Raw genomic sequence first — 25,801 nt, forward strand, 5'->3', positions numbered from 1 at the left:
AAAAACAATGCGAGGCGTATTAGTTAATTTTGGAAATATTGTTAGTATAAAAATATTCTGATATTATAAAATATTATCTGTGTGTTTTGTATTTCAGATGGCTTGGTTTTTCGTTGTCAAGAAATGCTCCCAGATAAAATCTCTTGGAAAGAAAGTTGTGCATAATTGTCACCGGAAAATAACAACAGGTTTATCAAAAGAGTTTAACTACAAGAAGTTGTGGATGATGCAAATGACACATTTATCCAAGGAAGCCATAGCTTTCAAACCAGAACTGACTGCAGCTAGATTCTTTATTATTGAGTATAGATCATTTGTCACTGTTTTTAACATGCTTACCACTTTTGTAATTGTCATTGTTCAATACAGTAATACTAACTAAACTTATTGAAGAATAAAAAGTAAATAAATGGGTAGCACAGGTCGAATTGTTGTAATAAAATGAAATAAATAATAATATCGTTCGTGTAAGTTTTCGTTTTTATTACCGTTACAAAAATCTCTTGAACAATCAACCGTCCAGCACACGATTCTTTCGTTATTAACATTTCATTTACAACATAACTCCAAAAATCGCCAAGCTTTCGTTACGTCCGTAGAAAACTTATCGAGGAAGATTTAAATATATCCAATGAATTCCAATTATACACAAATCGAATATAATAAGAATCGATGGCGATTCGCCTGCCTGCCTGCTGGTCAAATAATACAAACTATATATGTATTTGAAATCGTGTACACACTTAAAATACCCAAAAATTTCAATAAGCACAAAACTTTACAAGTTGTCATCGTAAGAATGATAATAATTGGAATTAAAGGCGGATGTCATATTTCTGTGAATTTGCTTGTGCCGAAAATGATTTCACAAATTAAAAGACTAGATGTCTGGAATATTTCTCACAAGGTTCAGAAAAAATAGCTATTAAAGGTATATCATAGGTGGTTAAACAGCTGTCCTTCCTTATCCAGTCACCGAACAAATCCTCGATTCGAGATATTCGTAGCCAGTTGCGCCTTACGCAACGTAATTGTATTGGTTCGGATTGTCCTTGTCGCGTTCCATGTAATCGCGATCGATTAACGACTCGATGCGTTTCTTGAGGTCAGCAGGCTACAAACCAAAATATTAATGAAGTAGTAGTATCAAGAAAAGAAAAATAATTACCTTGACAGGAAATTTAAGTTGGACGTACAACTCACTAATTAATAAATTATGACTTAATGTTTTTCGCATTTTCATAATGCGCACGATTGCCGCATCGATTTGATATTGCCTATCTTGATAGACCCGCTCTTCAGTTGCTTTCTGCTCCTCCATCTTTAAAAAAAGTTTTAAAAAAACATACAAAACATTGCAAATTAAAACCCTGCAACTACTTACCGTTTCCTTCATTTGTATTTGATTAATTTTAATCCTATATAGCTTATTGGTAAATTCCGAATTGAATTTAAACTTATCATCTTCACCAACATCCCGTCCCTTGGGATTCTTATTGAGCACGCGCGCCTTGCCACACGCCAAACTCTGCAGCGTCCGTTTCAGCTCGCCTTCTTCGATGTTAGTCGCCGTTTTAATATAATCAAAAGCTAACTCATCAGAATTATTGAATAACAGCAAGACGAGCGACTGAAACAGCGACACCACCAACTCCTTTTGTGCAGCCTTGAAACACGCTTTCAACACGCAGTGACCCAACGTCGGCTGCCATTGCAGTTTGCGTCCGCTGTGTTTACTGAGGTAGAACTTGTTGAAAACATCCTGAAACTGCACCATCTCTTCGGGCACGTTCACCTCCATTGGTGTATACGTGGGCCAGTATCCCATCGTTAAAATATTCACAGTCATCTCCAGCTGGGCAAGACGGCTACTCGCATTGGTGATGTGCTGCTTGAACGCAATATTAATATCCTTGCTCAGTTCCATATCTTTAAACATTCCCTCTAATTTTGAGGTGAAACCACCGCCGCATTCCTGTTTCAATTTGCTCAACATACTCTTCTCAGCATCGACGCTGGCTGACTTCCCAACTAGTAATCTTTTAGCCAAGTCTTTCTTATAGAACGCTTCAAATACATCCTTTCCATGGATGAATCTAAAAAGTACCATTATCTTGTCTAACAGCCGCTCTAATTCTTCCTCAGTTGCTTCTTTATTTCCTGCACGTAGTTTGGAATCAACGAATTTCGCAATCAATTCAGCTGGTTTATTTGCACGTTGATTAATGAAGTACTCAAAGGCCTCCTTCAGTGAATTCCCAAACTTCTCATTTCGATTGAAACAAGTCTGCACAACATTATCCGTGCTGTCCTTAAAGTCCAGCAGTTCCTGTACCATAGTTTTGTCCTTTTCGGGTTCGATAACGATTATCCTACCGCGTTTCTTAATATAAGCATTAAACGCTATACATAGCTCAGAGTGTCCGTTCTTCACACGTCCGAAGAGATTGTATAGCAGAGTCAAGTTAGGCAGACGTTTCTCTTCCAGCAAACCGTCCAGACCTTTCGCCAAAATGTTATTAATATGTTCGCGCAGCAACATTTTCTCCACGGTGTGAATCAGTTGATACTTGGAAATCGAATCCAAATAATGCAGCACGCGTTCGTTCTCTTCAGCAATGCGTTTGTCAACGTGATTTAGGTATTCAGGTACTTCCATTTCCAACATCAAGCGTTGCCCCTCGGCCGCATATAAACGTTCTGTGGCGATGAGGAACTTCTGCTCGAATGCTTGTTCGTAGATCTGTAAGTCAGTGAGCATACGCAGCAGGGACTTGAGCAGGGTGCGATCTACAGTCACTCCACGGCGCTCACGCTCGATAAGCATTAAGAGACCTTCGACAATTCGCGTCTGGACGAGCGTGTATTGCAAAATGTATTGACGGAATAACTCCAGACCCATGTCCCATATTGAAAGAATGCTTGGATTTTGTAGGACGTAAGTACGATCGAGAAACAAGAATATACTACGAATCATTATCATTTGTTGACAATGCGCCTGCCAAGTTTCATTCATTTTCTTCAAAAATAAAAACCTATCCATTGATTCAGCAAGAAATTGCTCAACATTGGTGCGTACATGTTTTTCCATTAGCGAACGTAAATCGTTGTAGAGTGTGCTTGCCATTTTATGGTTGCACATGTTTTCCACTGCTTGATACAACTCTTCAAGAGAATACTTGTTTGGCTTTGACATGTGGATGGCAAGCACAGCCTCTTTTAACTTCTCCCATGTTTGTTCTCTGTAGTCATCAGGAAGTTTTAATTCACCTAAAATTCGACACACATTCGAAATGTTGCTTGTTTTATATATGATAATATTGCAAATACATACTTTTGAGATTTTTAATGACGAGTTTCTTCGTAGCCGTTGGCTTCACATTTAAAATGTTCAAATTGCGATTGAGTCCGTTTGAGGCAATCGCCGAGAAGTTGGCCCGTTTGCTACGGTCCGCCGGGTTGTCACTCATATTTTCAATCTCGACGGGTCTTTTACGCTTGTGAGACGGTGTATGAAAATGTTCCCGATTGGGACCCCTGTCCTCACTTACTTTGGTGTATCTGGACATAGAAGCAGCACATCACCGATGCTCTAACCACAAAACACAATCGTACTCCGGAAACTGGAACGGCCACACGAACGATGCGAACAATGCAAAACGCTCCAAGGTGAAAAGCGCATTAAAAGCAAAAGCAAGAAAACTCGTCCCGCAACGATACCGAAACACGGCTTCCACCACAAAACTCCTGGCAGCTCGCGATCCCGAGATCCTCCTGCTGTCGGATATCAAAATTATGTTCTACAAGCTTGTACGCGCTTCAAGGTAATGTTTTGAAAGCGCCAAATTCAAAGTTGTTTGGTTTACACTCAAAAATTATACATTTATAATGCAGCTTCAAACAAATAACAAGTCAAGAATTGTTAATTATTTAATGAAATAAAATTACTCCGGTGATTTTGTTGTATTTTCAAGTCCCACAATGAACTATTATCATAGGCAACTATTTTTGTTTAACTACCTACAGTTGTTTGGGAATACGAGTTTATTTTTAGGGTGGCATTGGGTGAGTAATTCTAGAAACATCTCTACTTACCTTGTAAATTGCTTGTCAATGCCACACTATTGAATTTTAATCAGAAAACAGTTTCGGGATTAAATAATATCGAAGATACTAAAGTTTCCAATGCATTTTCTATTAAATTTACAATAAATAATAATACATACTTGTATTCACATAACTTATTAAGCATTTTATTATAATTAATAAAAAATATTCTTAAAACATATCCTCACTAACTTTTAATTTCCAGTAACCCAAAATATGTAGTATTCCAGCGTGAAATACTATTGGCGCCACCACGCGGCTGTCTGAAACAATATTCCGACATTAATTTTATAATTTTAGCACAGATCTGTCACCAAAACCCATCATAGCAAACGTCAACCAAGTCATCATAATAAACGTAATTCAGGGGGACTTGACGCGAATCACCTCTTGAACAATAATATTATTAGATATCAACAAATCTATTTTATCTAATCGACCGGATAAGGTATGGCATGTACCTTAGTATAACAAAACTGAATTATCTTTTAGAAGGTTGGTTGTACTCTATTTTAATTACATTCTTCTACATAACTACTTTCATTGCAGTGCAATTAAATCAACTAGTGCAAACATGGAGCCGTCTGAAGAAGTGAGCAAGAGTTTAATCGTGTGGCTACGTGCAATCATACCAGAACGAACACGCAATATATCAGAAATATCCGATGGTGTTGCCATTCTAAAAGCATTGATACAAATGTCTCCTGCGAATTTTTACAAACTTGATGGTAAAATTAAAAGTGATATAGGAAATACCTATATTAAAAACTCCAATCTAAAGAAAATCTTATCCACAATAATGGAGTTTTATAATGATGCTCTCAATCTGCAAATCATGGACATAGGTTGTCCTGATGTGAACAAAATTGCTGAGACACAGGATTTAAAAGAGTTGGGTAAGCTGTTAAGGTTAGTCTTGGGTTGTGCAGTACATTGTGAAAGAAAGCAAGAATATATTACACAAATAATGGCTCTGGAGGAGTCAGTGCAAAGGTGTATTATGCAAGCTATACAAGAACTTGAAGAATTGACTGGGGGTGTTGGTAAATCAGGCATTAGTTTGTTGAGTCTTGATTCTGAAACTAGAATAATGAAAATAATGCATGAATTGGAGCAGGCAAATGAAGCCAAGGAGATTCTAGCACAGCAGTGTCACAATTTAGAATCAAAAGTTCAAAGCCTACAGGAAGAAAAACAAACACTACTATCTGAGAATCAAATTTTAGCTACGCAAATTAAAGAACGGCAAACACATGATTTTCCACGCGGGTTAGAAAATCGTAAACAAATTGACCATCTGAAGGAGGAGATTTTTCGATTGGAAGTCGTCCGTGATGATTTAGGTGCAAAGCTGAAAGACCAAGAGAAGGATCTTCAAACTGCGCAAGATAAAATCTCTGAATTATTACACGCTGCGGAAGTCAACGCTCGATTGAAAGATGAAGTTGACGCCCTGACTGAATCTGCAGAAAAGGTAAAAAATTTAGAAACCGCACTAGCTTCATACAAGAAAAAGCTAGAAGATTACGCCGATGTTAAGAAACAATTCAAAGTTTTGGAGGAGAAAAATGTCGAATATTTACAACAGAACTTGAAGCTAGAAGAAGAACTAAAGAAACACCACAGTTGGAAGAATTCCTCAGATTTATACAAAACACAAGCTTCGGAATTAGAATTAAAACTGGATGAAGAAACACAACGTCTGGATAAAGCCCTGTTTCAGAACAAAAACCTTGAATCAAAACTAGCAGCAATGCAGGCGGAAAAGGAACGCTTGGAACGTGAACGTGTTACTCTACGTGAAGAAAACGATGAACTTCGTTTGAACACAAATAAAGGCGGCGATGGAGCAGCGATGGCTCAAGAATTAGCTCCCACTGAGATGAAAGAACGCTTGCGGTTTTTAGAAAAAGAAAACTTATCACTTCGTGCGGTGAATCAAGACGCTGAAGCGCAACAAATGCGCTTGGAAGACGCCACTGCACGATTAAAGAAACTCACCGAACAAAACCGCACTCAGAACTTACGCATTCTGGAACTGGAAGCACTGGTAGAGAATACCAGACTGGAAGACCGAGCAAGTGGAATGGCAAGTGGCGATGACAGCCTCAAAGATTGCAAAGCAAAGATTGTACAACTCCAGGAGGTATTGCAGGGTAAAGAACAAGAATTAAATATTATGCAGGCAAAATACGCGAGGAGCGTTGAAAAAGCCCGAGAGATATCAATATCTCTTCATGGAAAAAGCAACGGTAGTATTGAGTCACTCCCGACGCGTCATCAACCAACTATGAAAGAAGAAGAAATTCGGTTGATGACAGCAGCTTTTTATAGATTTAGTTCCCAGTTGCATAGAAATGCTGTCGATGAGAAACTGGCGCTGTTAAGTGCAGGCCAAGGACAATCGTTTCTTTCCAGACAAAGGCAACCCACGCCCAGGAAACCCGTGACGCCATTTAAATCAAAATAATTGGTGTGAACAAAGATTTGAACAATATTTTAACTGATTTTATGGATTTGATATAACAAGTAAGACATTTTATTCATTGTTTTGTTTCTATTTATTTTTTAGAAATAAATAATTTTTAATAATCAACGCTTTTCAAACGTGTGCATGGCAAAGTGCACAGACCTTACGAAAGTTCATGTATTGCTCGAGTGCAACATGGTGACAAACTTTGCAAATCCAGTGATTCGATGATTTTTCCAGCAACGGTTCCCCGGAAATGACGCACGTCGGAAATGTGCTGTTGCAAGTCGGACATGCTGTGCTCCTGTAAAAACAGAACACGCAGACTTGTGTATTTCTGCAAAACGCAATAAATTCAGGTACAACTTGAATGCAATTACCATTCGTATAAACTTTCGTGACAAGTGCCGCATCGTTTCTTCTTGAAATCGTCGTCGTTCGGCTCGTGAATCAGAAATATCTCGTAGGTAAGTTTATTAATTTCCGCCAGTTCGTTTTCCGTAAACTAAAAATAGCACAAATTTTGATAAACGTACCCGCAGAATTTCGTACCACTGACCTCGAGCGATTTTAATTTAATGAATGCCGTCGAACAAACACCGAACGCTTGATACTGACATGCAATTAACGCCAAAAGTTTGTAAATTTCCATTTCGTCTAGATAGCTGGCATACTCTTGTAGTTTGAAGGCGGTGTTCATGGCATCGCGGAGTTTGTTCGAATAGAGCTGTTCGTGCGCCAGCAGGAAGTAATGATATGCTTCAGCACCCTTCCAGACGTTATCCATGTAATGTAGATTGCTTTCTTTACGCATCGAAAATATATGCATACGATTATTATTATTATTATTATTAAAAGTCGCTTTGGGAAATTATTTCTCATTGATATTAAATTGCGTTAAAGTGACATACTCACCAGATGTGTTATTGCCTGCAAGCAAAGCGGCATACACGAATAGTTTCTTCACTTTGATCAAATTTCGTTGCGAGCGCTTAGCTTCCTGCCTCGCTAATTTGAAAGCCAGCTCTGCGGCGCTTGCGAAATGCTTCGCCTGCACGTTGATTTCCACGGCGCTTGCGAGCATGTTGCGCTCGACCAGATGCGATGTGTACTTTTTGAATAGCACGCTTATCTGCGGCAGGTCGTATTCTTTGGCTAATTCGATTGCCTGGTCCCATTTATTGTGCAAAATGCACAAGTCTACCGCGGCTTTGATGTTTCCCAACTGCAAAGTGATGTTAGCGTTGAGAATATGTGTTGTGAGGATTAAGAGGAAATAGAAAAGATTTTAGACGGATATACGTGCCCTGATAAGTGCTTTAACAGCCACTGAGTATACAGCATCCGCGGCAAACATGTCGGCGATATTTTGCAGCAACGGATCGCCGTCCGGCAACGATTCAATCATGTTCTCCAATGCAGCGTAATCTTCCAGGTGATAATAGCATTCGATCATCTCGCCGCGATTTTTTGCCAGCTCGTAATACTCCACGGCGGCGGACCAATTGTTAAACTGCGCAAAGTAGTCGGCTGTGGAATTGTACGCCATTTCCAGGACGAGATCTGGCGCGGAGACTCCATTTTTCATTATTTGAATCACCCGAAACCAATCGCCCAAAGTTTGACGCAGAATCAACGCCAAATCCCTATAATACAGAAGACGAAAATTGATAGTAATGTGAATGTTAGTAAATAAAAAGCTTGCGCTGACCGTCGGTCCGAATCAATATACAATTTTTCGGATTCGTCGAATTGCTTGAAATAGGTCGCAATATAGGCCTTCCTAATTGCCACATTGCTAATGCCGTGCAACTTCTTGACGAACGAAATGCCGCGATAATCCAATGACCGTATGAAAGCCGCCTCGGCGACGGGCAAGTTGACTTCCTTGAGTGCAGCCTCGGCGAGCAGGCGCCATAGTCGCGGATGCGGATTATCCTCAATGAACTGCGCCGTTTCGGCGATGCCAACTTTTTCGAGCAACATGCGCGTGTCCCGCAAACTTTTCACTTCCAATTTGAGTAGGTGGTCTTTGGAGGGTTTCTCCGGCTGCTCCATCACTTCGTCCAGCAGCACCGCCTCGATTTCCAGATCGTTGAAGTTGCAAATGTAGCCGGAGCTCGATATCGGCTCCTCGGGATTATTGCCTTTGAAGACATACATGCGGGTTTTCTCCATGATGGCGAGCGATTGCGGATTGTCACTCGCCCAGCACATCGCCCACACGTCTTTGCGCTCCAGTTTACCCGATTCGCCCTGATTCATGCGCAAGCTGTTTTCCGAAATGTCCATTACCGTCATAACTCCCGACACGTCGATTATCGACAACCGCCTGGAATTCCAAACCGCAAGTTTTAGTTTTTAAACTTTCAAAACACCCCAATAAATCACGACTTATAAAGTCGTATACCGCAAAAATCACTTATTTTGAAAGTGGATATTGATATTGATATTGATAGATATTGAAAAGTGAGTGCGGATTTCATAAAATATTTTCATCCGGCAAACAAAAATTGCATCCCACACGACATAAAATTAAAATGTGATACATACGTGGAATTGCAGTTAATAGCAATTTTGTGCGGCCGCGATGCAAGCTTATAACGATTACAGAGCGCCGAATGCGGCAACGCGTAATGCTGCAGCGATCCCGACTCCCTGCCAATGATCAATGCACGATCGCTCGCCGCAATCGCACAAATTGGATCTGTGGTCGCATGTGTGCTAATAGTTATTTCAGCAGTTTGTTCCAAATCGTGAATTACTTCCACCGCTCCCGATGGATTATCGTCGACGTGGTAGATGCGGCATTTCATTCGATTTTCTGCACCAGGAAAAAAAAACATGATTTATTTCAATTAATTACCACAACATGGCGCTTGCATACTTAGAATCCCGTAGGTCTTGGGTGTTTTGTACTGCCAAACTATGAAATTATTCTTATCGGCAGCGATCACATGGGTGGAATTGATCGTCACGAAGAGCGGCTCGATATCAACGTAGTTACCATCGATTAATGTGCCTAATGTATTAAACAACAATAATCCGTATTGGCCCATTGCATCGTCCTGATCATTTTTGGTTACCAACACGCAGTGATCACCAAACGCCGCAATCCCCAGTAAAACAGGAACGTATTTCGTCTGGCACTGATATAATTTATATTATTATTTGTAATACAAATTTAATTCTAGTACTTACTTGATTGTTTGTTGTATCCCAGAAGGAAACACACACTCCGGCTTTCTGCGGACGGCAAGACGTGTAGACAATTGTCTTCTTGAAATAACACCACTTGTAGTCCGGGCGGATATTGGCGAAGTAGACGTAGGAATCAATTGCGAGAGCAACACGCAAAGAACCACCCTCCCAGACACAACAGGATATCGAGTAACCAGGCACTTTTAATGTCCGGAGATGCTGCAAGGTAGATTGTTAGCGTTATATTTTACTATATTGATTCGATTGGAATTACATCCCCGAAGGGGCTATAGAACTGCACGACATTCGATTCCTTGTCATTATCCAGCTGTCTTCCAGCAACTGCTAACAAGGTGCCATTGTGATTCCAACTGCAGTAGACTGCTGACATTAGTGTATCTACAATCACCGGATCTACAACAAATAATACTCGATAGTCATTGAGTTAGGTTAGGTGTGATTGATTTTATATACTTGGATCTGTTTCGCTGCTCATCAGTTGCATTCGTCCGTTTTCGTAACAAATTGCTAAACATGGACACAAGGCGTGCATGTAACCATTTCTTCCATTGTACCAATCCAAACCAACAATGGATACACTCATGTTTGGTTCTTGTGTTTGTATCTCTAAACGCATCTAAAATTTGTTTGTTTTTTAATGTTTTGTAGATTAATTTACTTTTAATACTTACAACAAAATTACCCTGGTTATCATACAAATGCACTTGGCCATTTTGTAAGCAAAACAACAAAAGTTTTGCATCTGGTGACCATTGCACTCCGGCAAGTTGAACTCCTTTTAATTCCTTTCCCCAAATACGGTTCCCATCCACGGAACCAACTATAACCGCTCCGTCTTCATAAATAATACAAATTCTCAAACCGTCATAGCTCCATGCCATGCCAACCACTGTTGACTTCTTCCGATTGTTGATCATCTCTTCATACCAGGCACCTTTGTACAGCATCCACACGATGATGACGCCATTCTGATCAGACGTGGTGAGTTTCTTGTGGGTTTCATTCCATGTGATTACTTTGATACTATCCGCATGCCCTTCAAGGGTTTGATTCATTGAGAGGTTGCTAGCTGCTGCTAGACCTCTGGTTTTACTTCCACCTTCGGCATCTGTACCCGCGTCCAATTTCAACACCTTTAGTAAGCCATCTTCGCCACCGACCGCGATGTATCCATCTTCTCTATTCCATGCGATGCTGTATAATTTTGTGTTGTTAGGTATAGCAATCTGGAAACAATAGATAATTAGTTGGTGATTGTCGTGTTTAAATTTGATGTAGTTACCTTTTTACTTAAATAGATAAACATTTTAGCAGGTTTGATTATTTCGTTCGTACAGGATCTGCGATTATCAATAAATATCAATATATTGTTATGTTTGCGGCGCAATCGTTGGCATGGCAACGTTTTTTTGACGTTTGTATACCTGTAGGGAATGATACAGGTGTAGAGCTTTTGCCGGTGTTATTTGTTGAATTGGAGGATCATCAAGCGTGAAGAAACCGGTTTTAAAAAGCTAGGGTTTGATATATGCCTACAGAGTGTTGGAAATTTATGGAGATATATTTGGATGGTTAAATAATTAATTAATTTGTTTGTTTTGAAGTATAGAAAATATTAATAAATAGTATAATTGTGTTTTTCATAAACAATTTTAACAGTTTAAAGTATTTAAAGTATTTATTGCATTAATTTAATTTTGAGAATAGTTTTATTCAATTAAGTAAGTACTAGGACTATTTACCCATAAAATTAGCCAACAACTTACTACAGAACTTATTTACCTACTTAAATAATCATAAGCAACTTTAGGAAAGAAACAATCAATAATTTAAGTTGTTTGAATGATCCACAGAGGGCGCCAACATTGATAAATACTTCTAACTCATTGTTGTATCGAAATTACAAACAGAAAAATACAAGTTTTTAAAAGAAAATTAACTTTAAAACAATATAATCTTTAATAAAATATTATTATCTTTTATTATAGTCCATGAAGCGTTAATTAAAACCGTTTTTAAATCCCGTTGACAGTGCAGTTCAGTGGGAGTCGGCCGGTAAATACAGCTGACTAATCTGAAGAAAATGTGAGTGACTAGGAACGACGCTAGCGTGTACACTTCGCCCGCTTCACCAACAACACACTTCGATAGCTGTAGCGTAGCGTCATAGCTGTAAACAATACAATAGTGGATTCGGATACACTCATTCCTATTCTTTACATTGAATCATCTCGCCCGTATCTACAGTCATCACTTCACGGTAGATACTTCAAGCGTTCATCTGCTGTTTAACTTACAACGAAAAGACACCAAATAATCAGCAATCATGGCTAAAATGGCATTTCAACACCAGGCCGGCACGGCGATGGAGTGTTTAAGCGTGAGTATTCAATCATACACAGAAAATACAGAATAAATCATTCACTTTTGTTTCTTACAGATTCCAATCACATTGCACAAGGAAATCGAAGGGGATAATCATAGATGTGGGTTTAAAATTGGTGGAGGCATTGATCAAGATTATCATAAAAGTCCCCAAGGATATACAGACAATGTAAAATAAATATTATATTTATAACTTTAATTCAATCATGTTAAACATATTTCTTGATTGAATTGTTTCAGGGTATTTATGTGACTGAAGTTCATGAGTCAAGTCCAGCATCAAGAAGTGGTCTGCGAGTGCATGATAAAATCCTACAGTGCAATGGCTATGATTTCACAATGGTAACTCATAAAAAGGCTGTTAGTTATATAAAGAAACATCCTGTACTAAATCTGCTTGTTGCTCGCAAAGGAGTCACATCAACATAATTGAAACTCATCAGATTTGTGTACTATTCATTCCCAATTACAGTATTATCAGCAAGTTACCATATATTGATATGTCCACTTTACAAAATTCGTAGCTCAATGTTATAGGTTTCAAATTGAGGATTTATCGTGGAAAATTGTGTGAAGCAAATTGTTTGACGGTGTAACTTACGTTTTTTAGATATATAGATGATATCACTGATGTGATTGCATTTTTTTGCATATATTGTTTATTTTTTCATAAGTTTAATATATTGTTCCATTGTAAATGTGCTTATAATAAATATAATTACATCAACGAATGTAATTTAATCTAGTTTTGGGATTGTAGGACTTTGTCAAGTAAAATCTGCTTCTAAAACTAATATTATTTTAATACATCAAAATTAAGTGACCTAAAATAGCATTTGACTTGGTGCTCTACGAAAATCTGTGAATAATGTTGATTTTAGGCTTTAGTATTTGATAAAACAACCACTTTATGTATGTATATGTATTCTTTTCCGTAAATTTTTATTAATTTAATCAAAATTGAGAGTGCTTTTATTTTGCACGTCATATTTTGATTATATGATTTAATTAAAACCATGTTCAAAGCCTATACCGCGTGAAATTCCATTTTTGGATTTAATAAATCGTGTTGGGCTAAATTTTTAAATGTTTGACATGTTTTGTTCGATTGTGTGTGATTATATTAATATTTAGTGTCACGAAATGCATTCTTTCTTTTAATAGTTATATTTATTTGTATTTGCAATAGAAAATATTTAAAAAATTGTTTTTTTACGAAAATTACACGTGCTGGAATCAGCTGAAGCGTGATCTGAAGTAAATCACGTATTTGCTGCAATATTGTTTTGAGTTTATAGTTTGCGATGAAGATAAGAATGGATAATACGACAAACAAACGAATAAAATCGTAACATAGTAACATAAATCAATAATTAAGTTAGTAAAATTGTTTATATGTGTCAAAAGGACAAACTAGTGTGACCTATAAGATTTTATGTTTTTCTAATCAAATTTATTATCGCAAATTACCATGATATTAGTTGTTTTATTGCATAAATTTTGATTGAATAATTTTCAATTGAGTTTATTGCATACAGCTTAATTTTAATAAAATTAAATATTAATATTATATGTTGTGTAATAACACACGATGAAGAAAATCTTATTACAAGCAAATACCATGGGTCACGAACTCATTTTTTAAATCAACAGCGTCTTTGGAAAGCAGAACTTTTCGACACGCGACGTAGCTTATATCGGCCTGGGCCGATCGCTGCTGGTGTTTTGTTTTTGGACCAATTCCGCCAACGCGGAAACGTTTTTTCCCATCAGATTTCAATTTGCAGCGCCGCGGCAAAATTTGTAATTTTCTAATTTTCTCTTTATACGTTTTACACGTTTATAGCTGATTTGGCAGGATCAAAGTGAATACTTTATTCGGAATTAGGTATTCTGAGTGATTATAAAGCCGCCACTAAAGATGTGGCGCAGAAAGGGTGAACCAATTTTGCATGTAAATTGCTCTACTTTGTGCTCATGGGTCAATTAACATATATATACCTATATGTATCATAGAAACGTTGCCGAAAACATCAACATCAATTAATCGAAACCCGGAAGCGCAATGGGCGCAATTTTTTTGATTATTTTAGTCAAATTTTGTTTTTATTTGAATAAACGCGTTTTAGATTAATTTTTAACAATTGTCATGCGTAGACTTTGTTGCCAAGTTTCGCGTTTCAAGCACGAGAAGAAGAAATCATATTCGTGACTAAAGGTTCCACCAAAATGTCACATTCGTAAAAATCCATTATTCTTACAGTATTTAAATTCGTTAGCGAGCCGTTGTGATATTCATTTGCAGAATGGTCACACAGGACGTGCTGTTGGGAAATACTGTTAATAAAGATCATTAAATGAAAGTCATTTTTCAGTGTGATTTATGACATACGATTTTTTGCGGTCCCACCAATACAGGAAAATGCATGGAGTATTCTGAAGCAAATTAATTTAACTTTATCGTGTAGTTGAAGTCAAAAATAGTTGAAGTCAAAACCATTGCAGAATTATAAAACATAAAGTTTTTTTTTAAATCTGCAGTAGAAATTGGCACTGAAAATGTAAATGAAAATGAATAACATGTTAGACAAAATAATTTGTAAAACTTTCCAAGAACTTTGATTCTGTTGCTATTTTTATAAAATTATCTATATCACGATTAATACGTATGATAGATTGAAGCAGTTTGCTAATCATAATTTTTTTCCTAATTCGATAAAAAGTATAATCAGAAAAACGCAGTTAATTTAAAATCTAATCATTATCCACTTTCTTAATTTCAAAGTCCAGTGTAAGACGACATTATATAATTTAAAAATACTATAATAGCGTGATATAGGATACTATGAGTAACATTCAATAATATAAAACCGATTTATTTCAATATAATCGATTGGCACCGAGGTTGCATATCGTTATCATGTTGTTATTATTGTCTAGGTCGTGTTCGTGCATGTGCCTCGCTCAAACGACCCTGGTGGTCACTTTTATGCAAAAGTAAACTAACGGGAACGAAATTCTATACCTGTTCAGTCAATATGATGGATTACATTTTATATTATTTTATATTTACTTTTTGATTGACAAAAAATCAAACTTTTTCACCAAAGCAAACTTATTGGTTCTCAGTACTTTGATAAAAAATCTCTCAATCTGTGTGGATGGTGAAGAGGATATTATTAAAGCAAAACGTAAAAAACCTTAGCTTATCTTATCTTATTTATTCGCTTATATTTTTATTCATCACTAATAAAATCAAATTAACAACTTGTGTTCCGCAGATGTGTCTCCAATTCCCCGAAATTCTGGAAGAATTCTTCCTACGTGCTGCGACTAGAAGTACCGTAAGTTTGTGCAATCACAAACGAAAATTCTACGAATATTCAAGGTAACAGGTAAGAAAGTGTAAATAACTTATTGAGCAATATGCATACGCGCATTCGAGGTGCTTCCATTTTTATTTCATTTCATTTCTAGCGAAACGAATTTAATTTTGAATTTATTTTCATTTTAAGTGAGTTTAATTAAAAATAAAAACGAAAATAAAATTTGGTTTTTTGATAAATAAATATATCTGCCCGATTATCAAATATTTTCATTAAAAACGCCAATGTAAATAATTGTAATAAACAAATCAAACCATGAATAGTATTCCATATAAATATTTTCGATAAGTGATTAAAATCAGTTTTTAAATGCGAATATACATATTTTGGTTTTTGAGTGTACCGATAATTGAAAATGTGGGCTAAATTTTTAATATATTAGCTTTTTCTATTATTAATCAGGTAGAAATTGGAAATGTTGTGTGCAACACTGTCAACACATAAATAATTGATCCAAATAATCAGCATAAAACAGGTCATCATCCAACCTTTGCTAAAATTACATCCAAAGGGCAAATCAAACAAAAAAGGGTTGCTCGGTTGAGTAGTCTCAACTCAATTTCTAATTTCGACTCGGGCATTTCGCTAGGGATGCCCTCGCCCTCGGATAATGGATTTAAGGCGCTAGAGAAAGGAAGATGAGCATGACGATTTGATTTCCGTTCTTCAAGTACACAAAAAATTAAAAATTAACCCATTGCCAACACGAAATAAGTCTTACTCTGTTCTCTCTCAAAAAAAAAAAGAACTGAAGAGTTGAGGTTCATTAAATAGATTAATTGGTCCTTTTATTGTACGCTGATGATCACTTTATCTTCTCTTTTCTTCTCGAAGGCCGTCGACGAGGTGGACGTGCAGACCGGCACGTGTGCCTCGAGAATGGTGCAAGAAAAGCTTATTGTGACAATGATGACTCATTCGTAAGCGTTTAAAATTCGCATTTAACGTCACTACTATATCAAATTACGCACATTAACTGGGCCCGCGCCAACTGAGTACGTGCTTAACGAAACAATACGACACTCGTAATGCAATAATAAAAAAAAACAAGCAGTGTGTGCATTAATGCACATGATATGCTTTTTTTTTTCGACCGTTAATCGAGGGATTAACAGAGCCGAATCAATTTCGAAAAACTAATTTACTTCGAGTACATATTGAAAGGATTGACATCTAAATCTGATTCTGTACACAGCGATCAAACCCAATCGAACGTTCCCGAGTGTCTGTCTGTAAGTCTAGAATAACTATCAATCATGCCAGGCCATGCCAACCGCCACAGTGTTGTATAAACATCGACTCACATCGGCTATAAAAACACAAAAGCGTTTCGCCCGTCAGCGACACACTGTAATTCAATGCGTTTGCACTCGTTTAAGTCGTCTACTCGAAAGTGGGGAGGGACAACGTGCCGCCGGCATCACTACAAAAGAAAGTCACCCCCACGGGGATCACGTAGTAACACTTTGGAACTCTTGGAAAGAGCACCCGACCTCACCAACATCAAGACTGATAGTGCGATTTATTTAATTACCGAGATGTGCGTACCGAATAAATCCAGTGACTTAAAAAAGCTATCCAAGTATCAATCAAGGGGCTTTAAAAACTTTCAAACTTCCGGCGTCGATAGTGATGAAAAATTCAAAGACGTTCTGTCCGTGTCGACGGACTACACTAAGTCGTGCTTCAATTACATCGACGAACGATTCAAAGATTTCCAGCGCAGCAGCGCGTACAAGTAAGTTGCATTTGCGCGGATCGAAGACCGAAGCCGATTCTGATTAATTAAATTTTTATTCAGAGTGCTCTTCGGAACAACTCAACCCGCTCATGTAATAATGATCGTTGCCGTGGCGACGGTCGCATGCCTGTGGCATCCACGGCGTGAAGAAGCACCAGTAGCAGCTGCGAGTCGAATCGTTCGGTTCGCGTACTTCGGTTCCTTCTGCATGTATCTGGGCAGCCAATTCTGGATGACTTTCGTCTCGGGACTGGCGTTGTACTTCAATCTCCCGAGACATCACTTCGGCGACGTTCAGCGCGTACTGTTTCCGAAATATTTCGCTCTCAATAGCGCGCTGACGTTCATCATCCTCGTCATCTTCACGCAGAGCGCCCAGGAACTGCACGGCTGCAAATTGTATCAAGTGAGTTTCGGAGTTGAAGCGAGGATCGGAATAATTTTGTATTAATAAGTGACGCGTTCGTGTATTTCGCAGATGATCGCTTTGGCTGTGTCGTTCATCATAAACCTCGTAATACGTCTGTATTTAACGCCGCCCCTGCTAAGGTTAATCTTTATCAAGAACAAGATCGAAAAGGAGGCCGGCGTGGGGATGGAAGTCGGAGCCGCAGATGTTGGCGCGCTGCGGAATTGCCCCCATTACACCAAGATTCATCACATGTTTAGAAAAGTTCATATGTCAATTGCCATCGGCAATATCATCACCATGGGTTGTACTGTATTTCACTTGTATTATTTATGTCATTCAATATGTATGCTATGAACGCTCAATTACGATAGTTACATCAATTGAAGTGTGGTATTATAATTTATAGTGATTATTAATTTGTATTAGGCAAATGAAATTAATTTTATCATGAGTCTATTTATTATAAAATAGACTTTTATTTTTGGAAGCCGGAAGTGCTATTTATATTACTTCCGCTGCAATTCCAGGTAAATAACCATTATTGAAAACCTCTTTCCGCAAATTAAATGTCATTTGCTTGGTAATAGATCGCATTTTATTACTTCTTTCGTTTTAAGACAACACCGCGCACTGGTTATAATACGCTTTGATGGCTTGGTATTATTGCTTCCTTCTGTAATATCCCAAGAGTACTCGAGCGGACTAAAGGTGGAGACATTTGTCAGTCGCAATAACTGCACTCTAAAAGCCATTCAACTACACATAAAATATTGATGCTGTTGTATATTTATGATAGCCATGAGTATTTAAAATCGCGGAAGTAAAATGACTAAAACTTGACATAAAATCAATATTGAAGAAGTTGAAGAAATAATTAAATTACTTAAAAGTATTTAATATCGATGATATCATATATTCAAATAAAAATATTGTATTGAGTGGGAAAGATATCTAGGAATAAACTGAATTGACATTTGATGATGTAATATTGAATCAAGATACAAGTGGCTATCTGGATCAGTTCGGATATTCCTTTTCACTTAAATTGATTGACATGTTAACTGACGTCATAGAAAATCACAATTATGAGCTACATTTAGAATTGATAACAATATTTAACTTACCTGTGATATTTCTCACTATTAATATCCCGTTACTATGCTGTGTGAATACAAGTACGTACCTATAACTTTACAATTTCAATTATCGATGAAAAGCAGAAAGGATTTGTTTGTTGTGTGCTGTTTTTCAAAACATTTTACTTACTTGGTAACAACGTACATCATATAAAACTCTACAGTGTAGGTAAAATCATCTAAGTAAAAAAAAAACCTATATAACAGTAACTACTGGTGATTACGAACATGTTACATGATGCTAATATTTTGCATAAGCTACAAAACGAGTTAAACATTGTAGTGCCGGTTGGGATGCGAGTGTTGCCGAAGTTGCAGTTAAATCTAGATTAAATACGTAGGTGTGTAATATGATTTCAGCCTTAACGCAAATAAATAAAATCGAAAATCTATGCAAAGTCATAAATATATCCAACAATGTGCGAATGTGCAAAAAGATTTCATGGATCAGGTAGATAATGTCGAAACCGCGCGTAGGTCCATCCGTAATTTCTCTCTGTACACGATTTTACCCAAAAAGCGATTATGCTACGAGCAGATAAGTAGATAATCGCATTTTCAATGGCCCCCAAAAATTAATTAACAGTTTCGCTTACCCTAGGCACGTTATTATATATATATGTACACAGAGGGATTCAGCATGCGTGCGCATTTTGTGTCGGCGGCGCAGCGCATGCATGAAACTCAAAGAAACAAATGGTTAAGTGGAATGCTGGTAAATGCCGGAGCAGTCGACGGTTCTGTACATTTAGAGGTTGTTTACGCTGATGATTTGATTTATCCAGCCGATGAACGATGATACTTTGACGTAGACGCCGGGCACGTCAACTCGTCCGCAACCGAATCCCCAGGAAACCAGGCCGGCCAGCTCGTAGAAGCCGTCATCTTGGCACACCAGTGGTCCTCCACCGTCACCCTAGGTATTATCATAAAGAAAATAAATAAATATTATGTTTTGATATTAAAAATTATGAATTTGAAGTCTCGAAAATTTTTTGTAGTAAAATCTATCTTTCTTTTCAGTTCGTGGGTCGCTGACAGAAGTAGGAAACAAATAGGTCAAGCATGAGGTTTTGGCTGTTCAAGTTTATGTACCCCAGTAAGTTTGTAATTGGTTGTAGATCGCGGCGTGGAAAAGAAAATAATATCGGCGAGCGCCATTGCTCAGAGCGCGCAAAATGAAATTTTTATGTGACTGCCGCCGCCGTCCGCAAAGAAGGCAAACTCGGTAATTTACCGGAGTGGTTTCCAGCGGGTGAAATATAGTGCAAATGCCGGCGCAAAGCAAACAGCATCGCAACAATGCAATAAAAGGCAAAAATGTTCATTCGAAATGTGCGACTGCACGCCTGCATACATGAGCGTACCTGGCAAGCGTCGTTTCCTTCCTCGCCGCCGGCGCAAAAACTGCTCGCCGGCAGGATGAATATCTTCTCCGTAACTGCATTCACCTTGCGGATACATTCCGCGTCACTCACAATGGGAATTTCGGCCTCTCGCACTCGCAGCGGAATGGGACCGGCTGAAAAATGAACGAACGTGTTGCGGCATAAGTACGTCGGTCGACGGCGGCAATTCGTCGCGATTACCTTCGCCCATGTAGCCGTAACCGGTGACCGTGCAGCGTTTGCCGGCGGCGTGACTGACGCCGCGCGCCGGCAAGCACACCAAGCAGACGCCCTCTTTCAGCTCGGCCTGGCCGTGCAACTTGAGCAGTGCAATGTCGTTATCCAACGTCTGGCTGTTGTGATTGTGATGGATGTAGGTGGTGGCAACGCGCAGTGTCTGAGCGCCGGGGCTGCCGTACTTCCTGGTCAGATCGTGGTCGCCCACCCGCACGTAAATTGCATCGCCCGACCGAACTATGCTGCACAGATCGAATGATGCGAACGATGCGAAGCGGACGTGACGAACGCCGATCGGAATCGAGAGCATAGATTAGTTAATAACGCGCGGCTGGCTGGTCGAATGGAAGTGCACTTACTTGGTTACGCAATGAGCAGCCGTCAATACCCATTGAGTTCCGATGAGAGCCGCGCCGCATAAATATTGATTAAGTGAATTAATTAGCGCCACTTGCCAGCACCATTCAGCGCGATCGCCGTCTTCGCCGCCGACGACCCGGCCTGCCCGTGCGGTGCCCTTGACGCCGCACACGTACTTGCTGTAGACGGGCGGTTTTCCGGTCGTGCCCGACTTCAATCCGTCGGGGGTGGCTGCAAACAGTTTAAGTCAATAACCCGCAGATTCACAGGAAGCGGGCGCCCAAGGTGCCAATCGTTTGGCACCCACAGACTTACTCAACGCGGACGTATCATTGAGGGTTGTGTGCCACGGCGTGGTAAACGCTGGCGAAGCAGCAATGGGGGTGGTATTTTTCACACTAACACCATCCTCTTCCTTGGCACCGGTGATTTCTCGAATGAGCGATTTGGGTGCGCAACATTTGGTGCCAGATTTCCGGCATTTGAACACTTCGGTCATCTCCGCGTTTCCTAAGTGAATCAACGAAAAATAACAATCTTAACATTTCGAAGGAAAGAGAGCGGTAATCCGACGTAAGCCTGCACTTACGGAAGCATGTGAAGCTCAGGTAGGAGACAATACAAGAACCGGGGCATTCCGGTCGCGGGTCGCTCGTCGTCGTGGTAGAGGTGGTCGTGGTCGTGGTCGTGGACGTTTGTTGACTCTGCTGTGGTCGCGGTCGACTTGTTGCCGTCACGGATCTCGTGTTATCGCAGCACACTGATCCTCGTTTGCAGTTGACCGTGTGGGGGATTAGAACCGAGGGTCGTTCGCAGAACGCCGCCATTATGTTAAGCAAGCAGAAGCCGGGACAACGCGGCCCTGGATCAGGTGTTATAGCGGGACGTGAAGGCGCCAGCGTTGTGGTTGTTGTCGGCGGTGGCAACGGCGGTCGGGGCTCTTCACCTGCGGGCTGCAAATTCGTCTATACTCACCCTTTGCGTTTCCGGAACGCGTTGGCAATGAGACAATATTTACCGGGTTGGTGATGCAGCAGCTCCCCTCGTCGGGACAGTCAGCCTCCGAGTCGATGTCATCGCAGAACAAAGCGAACAATCCACTCACGCATTCACCGGCGCACTTATGGTTCGGCGGCTGCGTGCCGCCTACCTTTGTCGCCGGCGGCAGGTGATTGAGCGTTGTCTTGATAAAGCTCTCTGTGGTGGAGGTCGTCGTCGGTTTGGGCGTGTTTCGCACTTCGTTGCGCGTTAGATTGTGCTTCGTCTTGTTGGGGATGATCAAGTTCGGCGGAACTTTGTCACCGAACGCATCGCTGGAGACGCAACAGCGTAAGCCCGCCTTGCACAGGTCCTCGGTGGTCAATATTGCCTCGCAATAGTCTGCTATACGGTTGGCGACGCACACGCCAGGACAAACCTTGGCCCCTTGAACGCAATCGGCAGGTTAACCATCAGCACGGAATGTTCAATTCAAATTGAACAACTTACCCGCTTCCTTTTTATTCGATTCCGTCGTCGTCTGATCACACGAAGAGCAAAGGGATGAAGACGGTGTAATTAAAATTTTATGCGTTTACATTGAAATTTGCTAAGAAGCAAAGGAAGAGGTTCTTACGGGTTTAGTGGTAGTTGTAGTCCTTGTAGTTGTTGTCGGAGGAGGAGTAGTAGTAGTTGTCCGTACTGAGGTACTCGCTGGGGCGCTAACATTCGCGGGCATCTTTTCCGTTGCGTTCGCTGGCGCCGATTCCACACAGCATTTCATCGACTGCGGGCATTGCACGTTTTCCAGCACGTCGTAGCAAATCAGCGTCGCCAGAGCGTGCACGCACACGCCCGGGCAGTCTTTCGAATCCGCCGTGCTCGTGATTGTGTCCAGTAAGCCTTGTTAATCAAATTGAAACCAAATTAAATTCGTTCAAATACTTATTCGGATTATCTGTTTTCGCGTTGGCGACAGCAGCGATCCGCGCGTCGTCGTCCGTTTTTCCAATCAGCGGAGTACGGTATTTTCGAGTTTATCACATCGCACATTCATGAGATTGAGCATCCCAGTTTTGTCATTATACATATCTACCAGTTCGACCGGCATGAGCACGACGAGGTACCCGCATTCACTCGCAGCGATTATTAATGGAATGAATGGCATAATAAATGCCGGAGAGGAATATTTGATGTATCAAACTTTGTGCGATAGCGTAATAAATGAATCTACCTTTCCGAACCAAATAAATATACCGAGCGCAACTTGTTAGCATAACGCTGTTATTTCGTATATACATTCCGGGCGAATGTATCTACATTATATTATTTTGTTTGCTTTCTTCGTTCAGAATTTATAAATAAATACTAACTTTTCCCGATAAAGTATTTATGTTATTATATAAGAGTAAGCACATAATGCTATTCAACCTTTCAGAAATGTTGTGAAATACTCATAAAAAAGTTTTATTGTCCAAATTTTCCAATATTTAAATGGGCATTTATAATAATGCTAATTATTATCAAAGTTTAAAATGAGAAATAATTACTTTTGTTTTCGATACATAATTTGTTCAAATTTAATATTTAGTGATTAATTCCTATACTTAAAATCAGTTGCAAGTATTCTTGAATATTAAGATAAGTGCTACAAGTTTTTTCCAGTCGAGAATTACCATTTTTTAAATATGCATAAATTTTTGTTGAGTAAAGTAAAGTTTTTCAACTAGTAGTGCACCAATATACATAAATAACGTAACATCAAAGTTACTGAAAGTTAAATAAGTAGCAAAAAATTGAAGGCAAGTGATAATAAACTATAAAACTGATTTTTCTAGGTCATTTAAATTTGCTTATTAATGATAATGATGCACTGTCAAAATAAGACTTGAGTAAATAGTATAATCTGCTTACGGCGCAAATGGTAAAGTTTTTGGCTCCTGTGGATTTTTGATAAAACAATCAGTGGTTTCTCGGGTTTGGGGTTGGTGTATTTACTTTAACGATAGCATCGATCCGCGCCATTTCGCAAATGTATTATTGAAGCCCCCGAATTGACTTGCAAAGCAAGTGCAAAGAATCAAAGTCAACAAACGCACTCCTCGCAAATGGCGCCAGAGCCCCGAAGCGAAATGTACTTACCGGAGAAGAAGCTCCCGGCGAGCGAATCCTCTTGTGCTCGCGTCCCGATCGCCGCACATAGCGCAAGCACCAGCACCAGGACAAACCGATGCAATTCACACATGTTCCGTAAATAGTCTGTCGACGCAAATTGTGCAAGTCCCTTTTTTGTCACCTCTCAACACAAACTCATCTTCGTCGTCCACACTCGCGATTCAAATCTTCTACTTACAGCACTCGTCGCGTCCGGCGCACTGTTGCTTTTTCATTCATATGCGTACGGTCGTGTGTGCAATACGGAATCGTTCGGTGCCCGCTGAAATGTACCGTTGGGCAGAGGCACCTCAGGTACCTCAAGGTGATTCGTCGGTGATGGTCTTCGCTGGTTCGCGCACGTACGATCGTAACGCGCGCCTCGCCTCTGCTCGTGGAGTGGATGCGCATTGTCGGCGGTGTACAGTTATATCCAATGCAGAGTATTGCCCGACGATCCCATCTAAGACCATGGCCTTGACTACACATATCCAAGGCGTTGGTCAACGACCTCGGCAATGCTTGGTGCTCATGTCGAAGCGTGCACCTTTGGCTTGAGGTGTACAGGTTGTACACACACTACACGTCCGTGCTTAATACCTTAAATATTGGATAAGCCCGGACGATGTATTATGACCGACTTAACCCTCGAATACGACCACGTAATTCATTCAGAAAATAAGCACTGCTCTGATTATTAAACCAAACCCCAGATTTTATAAATATATTATTACAACTAGAAATGGTTAATTAACTGAATATTTTAGGTGATATTAGGTGAATTTCTTAAATATACGTTAATAAAATTATTAATAGAGGAAGGCGTCACGCGACGATTTGACGATGGACATACTCATGTCTTGCATAACATGTGACATATTGTATCGATAAAACGTAATCACAATAGCGGCGAGCGCGTCACCAACCAGCAGAAGCATTAAAGGAAAGTTTCACTAATTGTGACAATTAATTGCGAGCTACTGAAGGCGGAACTTTGCTGCGACAATAACAATTACATTAGAAATCACTGTGGCACGATGTGACAGTTCCGCATAACCGCACTTTTTAACTTTTAATGTGAGTGTCGTTACATCTTCGCAGTCGTAAAACCCGTGAAGATTCCACCCAAGGATAACTGTCAAGAATGTGTGTGACATAATGACATGATTGTTTTTACTTTTATATCCGGTTTGTATCCAGGTTTTTCGTTACATGGAGCAAACTTTGGATATTTTATTATTAATTTATTGTTGTTTTTTAATACAATTAATTATATAATAATCGTTTTTTCTTTTTGGCATAGGAATACAATTTTAAATTTAATAGAAGTTGATTGAGTATCGATTGTGTTGAAGTACGTACTCGTTTTATACCAGAAATATTTCCGATTGGCTTTTTAAGATGATTTGTAAATCAAGTTGGAACGACAGCATCTATCAAGATGGCCGCCAAGAATTGCCTTCTGTTTCATCGTTGGTATTACAGTCGGAAACGGCTCTAAACGTAATGTGATTTTTGGCTCGAAAACCGATCGCTCTGCAAGCACATCTGTATTTGTCTGATTTGACCTCCCGCATTTTTCTTGTAATCGGGGTCAAAATGCCAAGGAGGTGATTTGGAGAACATTCAAACGAATGTGACAGGCAAATTGCGGTCAATTTCAAATGTGGACTTTGCGTGAAAAATAGGTCTATTTAAATAAACGATTTTAAAATATCGGATTTTAATCGAGCTGTGGGCTATTTTTGTTTGGCTGAGTTCGGTTTGAAAAGGAAATGCGATCGTGAATTATATAATGGTACGCAATGACAAGGATTACGAGCTG

At 39.4% G+C, this 25,801-nt stretch overlaps 6 protein-coding genes across 10 annotated transcripts; 3 read left to right on the plus strand and 3 right to left on the minus strand.

Moving 5' to 3' along the window:
* Nucleotides 1-462: 462 nt before the first annotated feature.
* Nucleotides 463-3,808, minus strand: Cul4 (cullin 4). The gene is made up of 4 exons (XM_065310215.1): nt 3,335-3,808; nt 1,385-3,270; nt 1,169-1,321; nt 463-1,114 (listed from the first exon to the last, which is right to left on the minus strand). Exons 1-4 carry the CDS (start codon nt 3,567-3,569, stop codon nt 1,019-1,021), a joined length of 2,370 nt encoding a protein of 789 aa, XP_065166287.1. The 5' UTR covers nt 3,570-3,808; the 3' UTR covers nt 463-1,018.
* Nucleotides 3,809-4,402: 594 nt separating this feature from the next.
* Nucleotides 4,403-6,926, plus strand: LOC135797722 (hook microtubule tethering protein). 3 transcript variants are annotated; one of them, XR_010549618.1, is made up of 3 exons: nt 4,403-4,555; nt 4,657-6,636; nt 6,818-6,926. XR_010549618.1 is itself a non-coding variant. In XM_065310217.1 (2 exons), exon 2 carries the CDS (start codon nt 4,682-4,684, stop codon nt 6,575-6,577), a length of 1,896 nt encoding a protein of 631 aa, XP_065166289.1. In that variant the 5' UTR covers nt 4,403-4,602; nt 4,657-4,681; the 3' UTR covers nt 6,578-6,699. The 3 variants fall into 3 exon arrangements, 2 of the variants coding, with proteins under 2 accessions (XP_065166289.1, XP_065166288.1); XM_065310217.1 differs by lacking the exon at nt 6,818-6,926 and having other exon boundaries at nt 4,403-4,602; nt 4,657-6,699; XM_065310216.1 differs by lacking the exon at nt 6,818-6,926 and having other exon boundaries at nt 4,657-6,699.
* Oseg4 (intraflagellar transport protein Oseg4) lies at nt 6,645-11,282 on the minus strand. Its single transcript, XM_065310214.1, has 13 exons — nt 11,082-11,282; nt 10,471-11,025; nt 10,253-10,415; nt 10,053-10,192; nt 9,779-9,997; nt 9,465-9,726; nt 9,131-9,401; nt 8,289-8,909; nt 7,884-8,223; nt 7,493-7,802; nt 7,137-7,381; nt 6,958-7,082; nt 6,645-6,881 (listed from the first exon to the last, which is right to left on the minus strand). Exons 1-13 carry the CDS (start codon nt 11,103-11,105, stop codon nt 6,710-6,712), a joined length of 3,447 nt encoding a protein of 1,148 aa, XP_065166286.1. The 5' UTR covers nt 11,106-11,282; the 3' UTR covers nt 6,645-6,709.
* A 547-nt stretch (nt 11,283-11,829) lies between these two features.
* Nucleotides 11,830-12,911, plus strand: LOC135797723 (tax1-binding protein 3 homolog). The gene is made up of 3 exons (XM_065310218.1): nt 11,830-12,179; nt 12,240-12,353; nt 12,425-12,911. Exons 1-3 carry the CDS (start codon nt 12,126-12,128, stop codon nt 12,611-12,613), a joined length of 357 nt encoding a protein of 118 aa, XP_065166290.1. The 5' UTR covers nt 11,830-12,125; the 3' UTR covers nt 12,614-12,911.
* A 2,555-nt stretch (nt 12,912-15,466) lies between these two features.
* On the plus strand, nt 15,467-18,699 carry LOC135797211 (transmembrane protein 205). Of its 3 annotated transcripts, none has more exons than XM_065309445.1 (4): nt 15,467-15,579; nt 16,950-17,308; nt 17,372-17,717; nt 17,790-18,307. In XM_065309445.1, exons 2-4 carry the CDS (start codon nt 17,109-17,111, stop codon nt 18,075-18,077), a joined length of 834 nt encoding a protein of 277 aa, XP_065165517.1. In that variant the 5' UTR covers nt 15,467-15,579; nt 16,950-17,108; the 3' UTR covers nt 18,078-18,307. The 3 variants fall into 3 exon arrangements, 2 of the variants coding, with proteins under 2 accessions (XP_065165517.1, XP_065165516.1); XR_010549496.1 differs by lacking the exon at nt 15,467-15,579 and adding an exon at nt 18,341-18,699 and having other exon boundaries at nt 16,658-17,308; nt 17,790-18,250; XM_065309444.1 differs by lacking the exon at nt 15,467-15,579 and having other exon boundaries at nt 16,658-17,308.
* A 266-nt stretch (nt 18,700-18,965) lies between these two features.
* mas (trypsin-like serine protease domain-containing protein masquerade) lies at nt 18,966-24,363 on the minus strand. The gene is made up of 10 exons (XM_065309446.1): nt 23,965-24,363; nt 22,460-22,725; nt 22,333-22,363; nt 21,863-22,269; nt 21,434-21,797; nt 21,160-21,354; nt 20,844-21,075; nt 20,449-20,726; nt 20,227-20,381; nt 18,966-19,775 (listed from the first exon to the last, which is right to left on the minus strand). The coding sequence occupies exons 1-10, from the start codon at nt 24,065-24,067 to the stop codon at nt 19,608-19,610; spliced, it is 2,199 nt and encodes a 732-aa protein (XP_065165518.1). The 5' UTR covers nt 24,068-24,363; the 3' UTR covers nt 18,966-19,607.
* Between the last annotated feature and the right edge of the window lie 1,438 nt (nt 24,364-25,801).

This window comes from Atheta coriaria, unplaced genomic scaffold, assembly GCF_025399875.1.
Source record: "Atheta coriaria isolate IRGN ID8LTWV9N9 unplaced genomic scaffold, Caltech_Dcor_3.1 hic_scaffold_8_pilon, whole genome shotgun sequence".
NCBI lineage: Eukaryota > Metazoa > Arthropoda > Insecta > Coleoptera > Staphylinidae > Dalotia > Dalotia coriaria.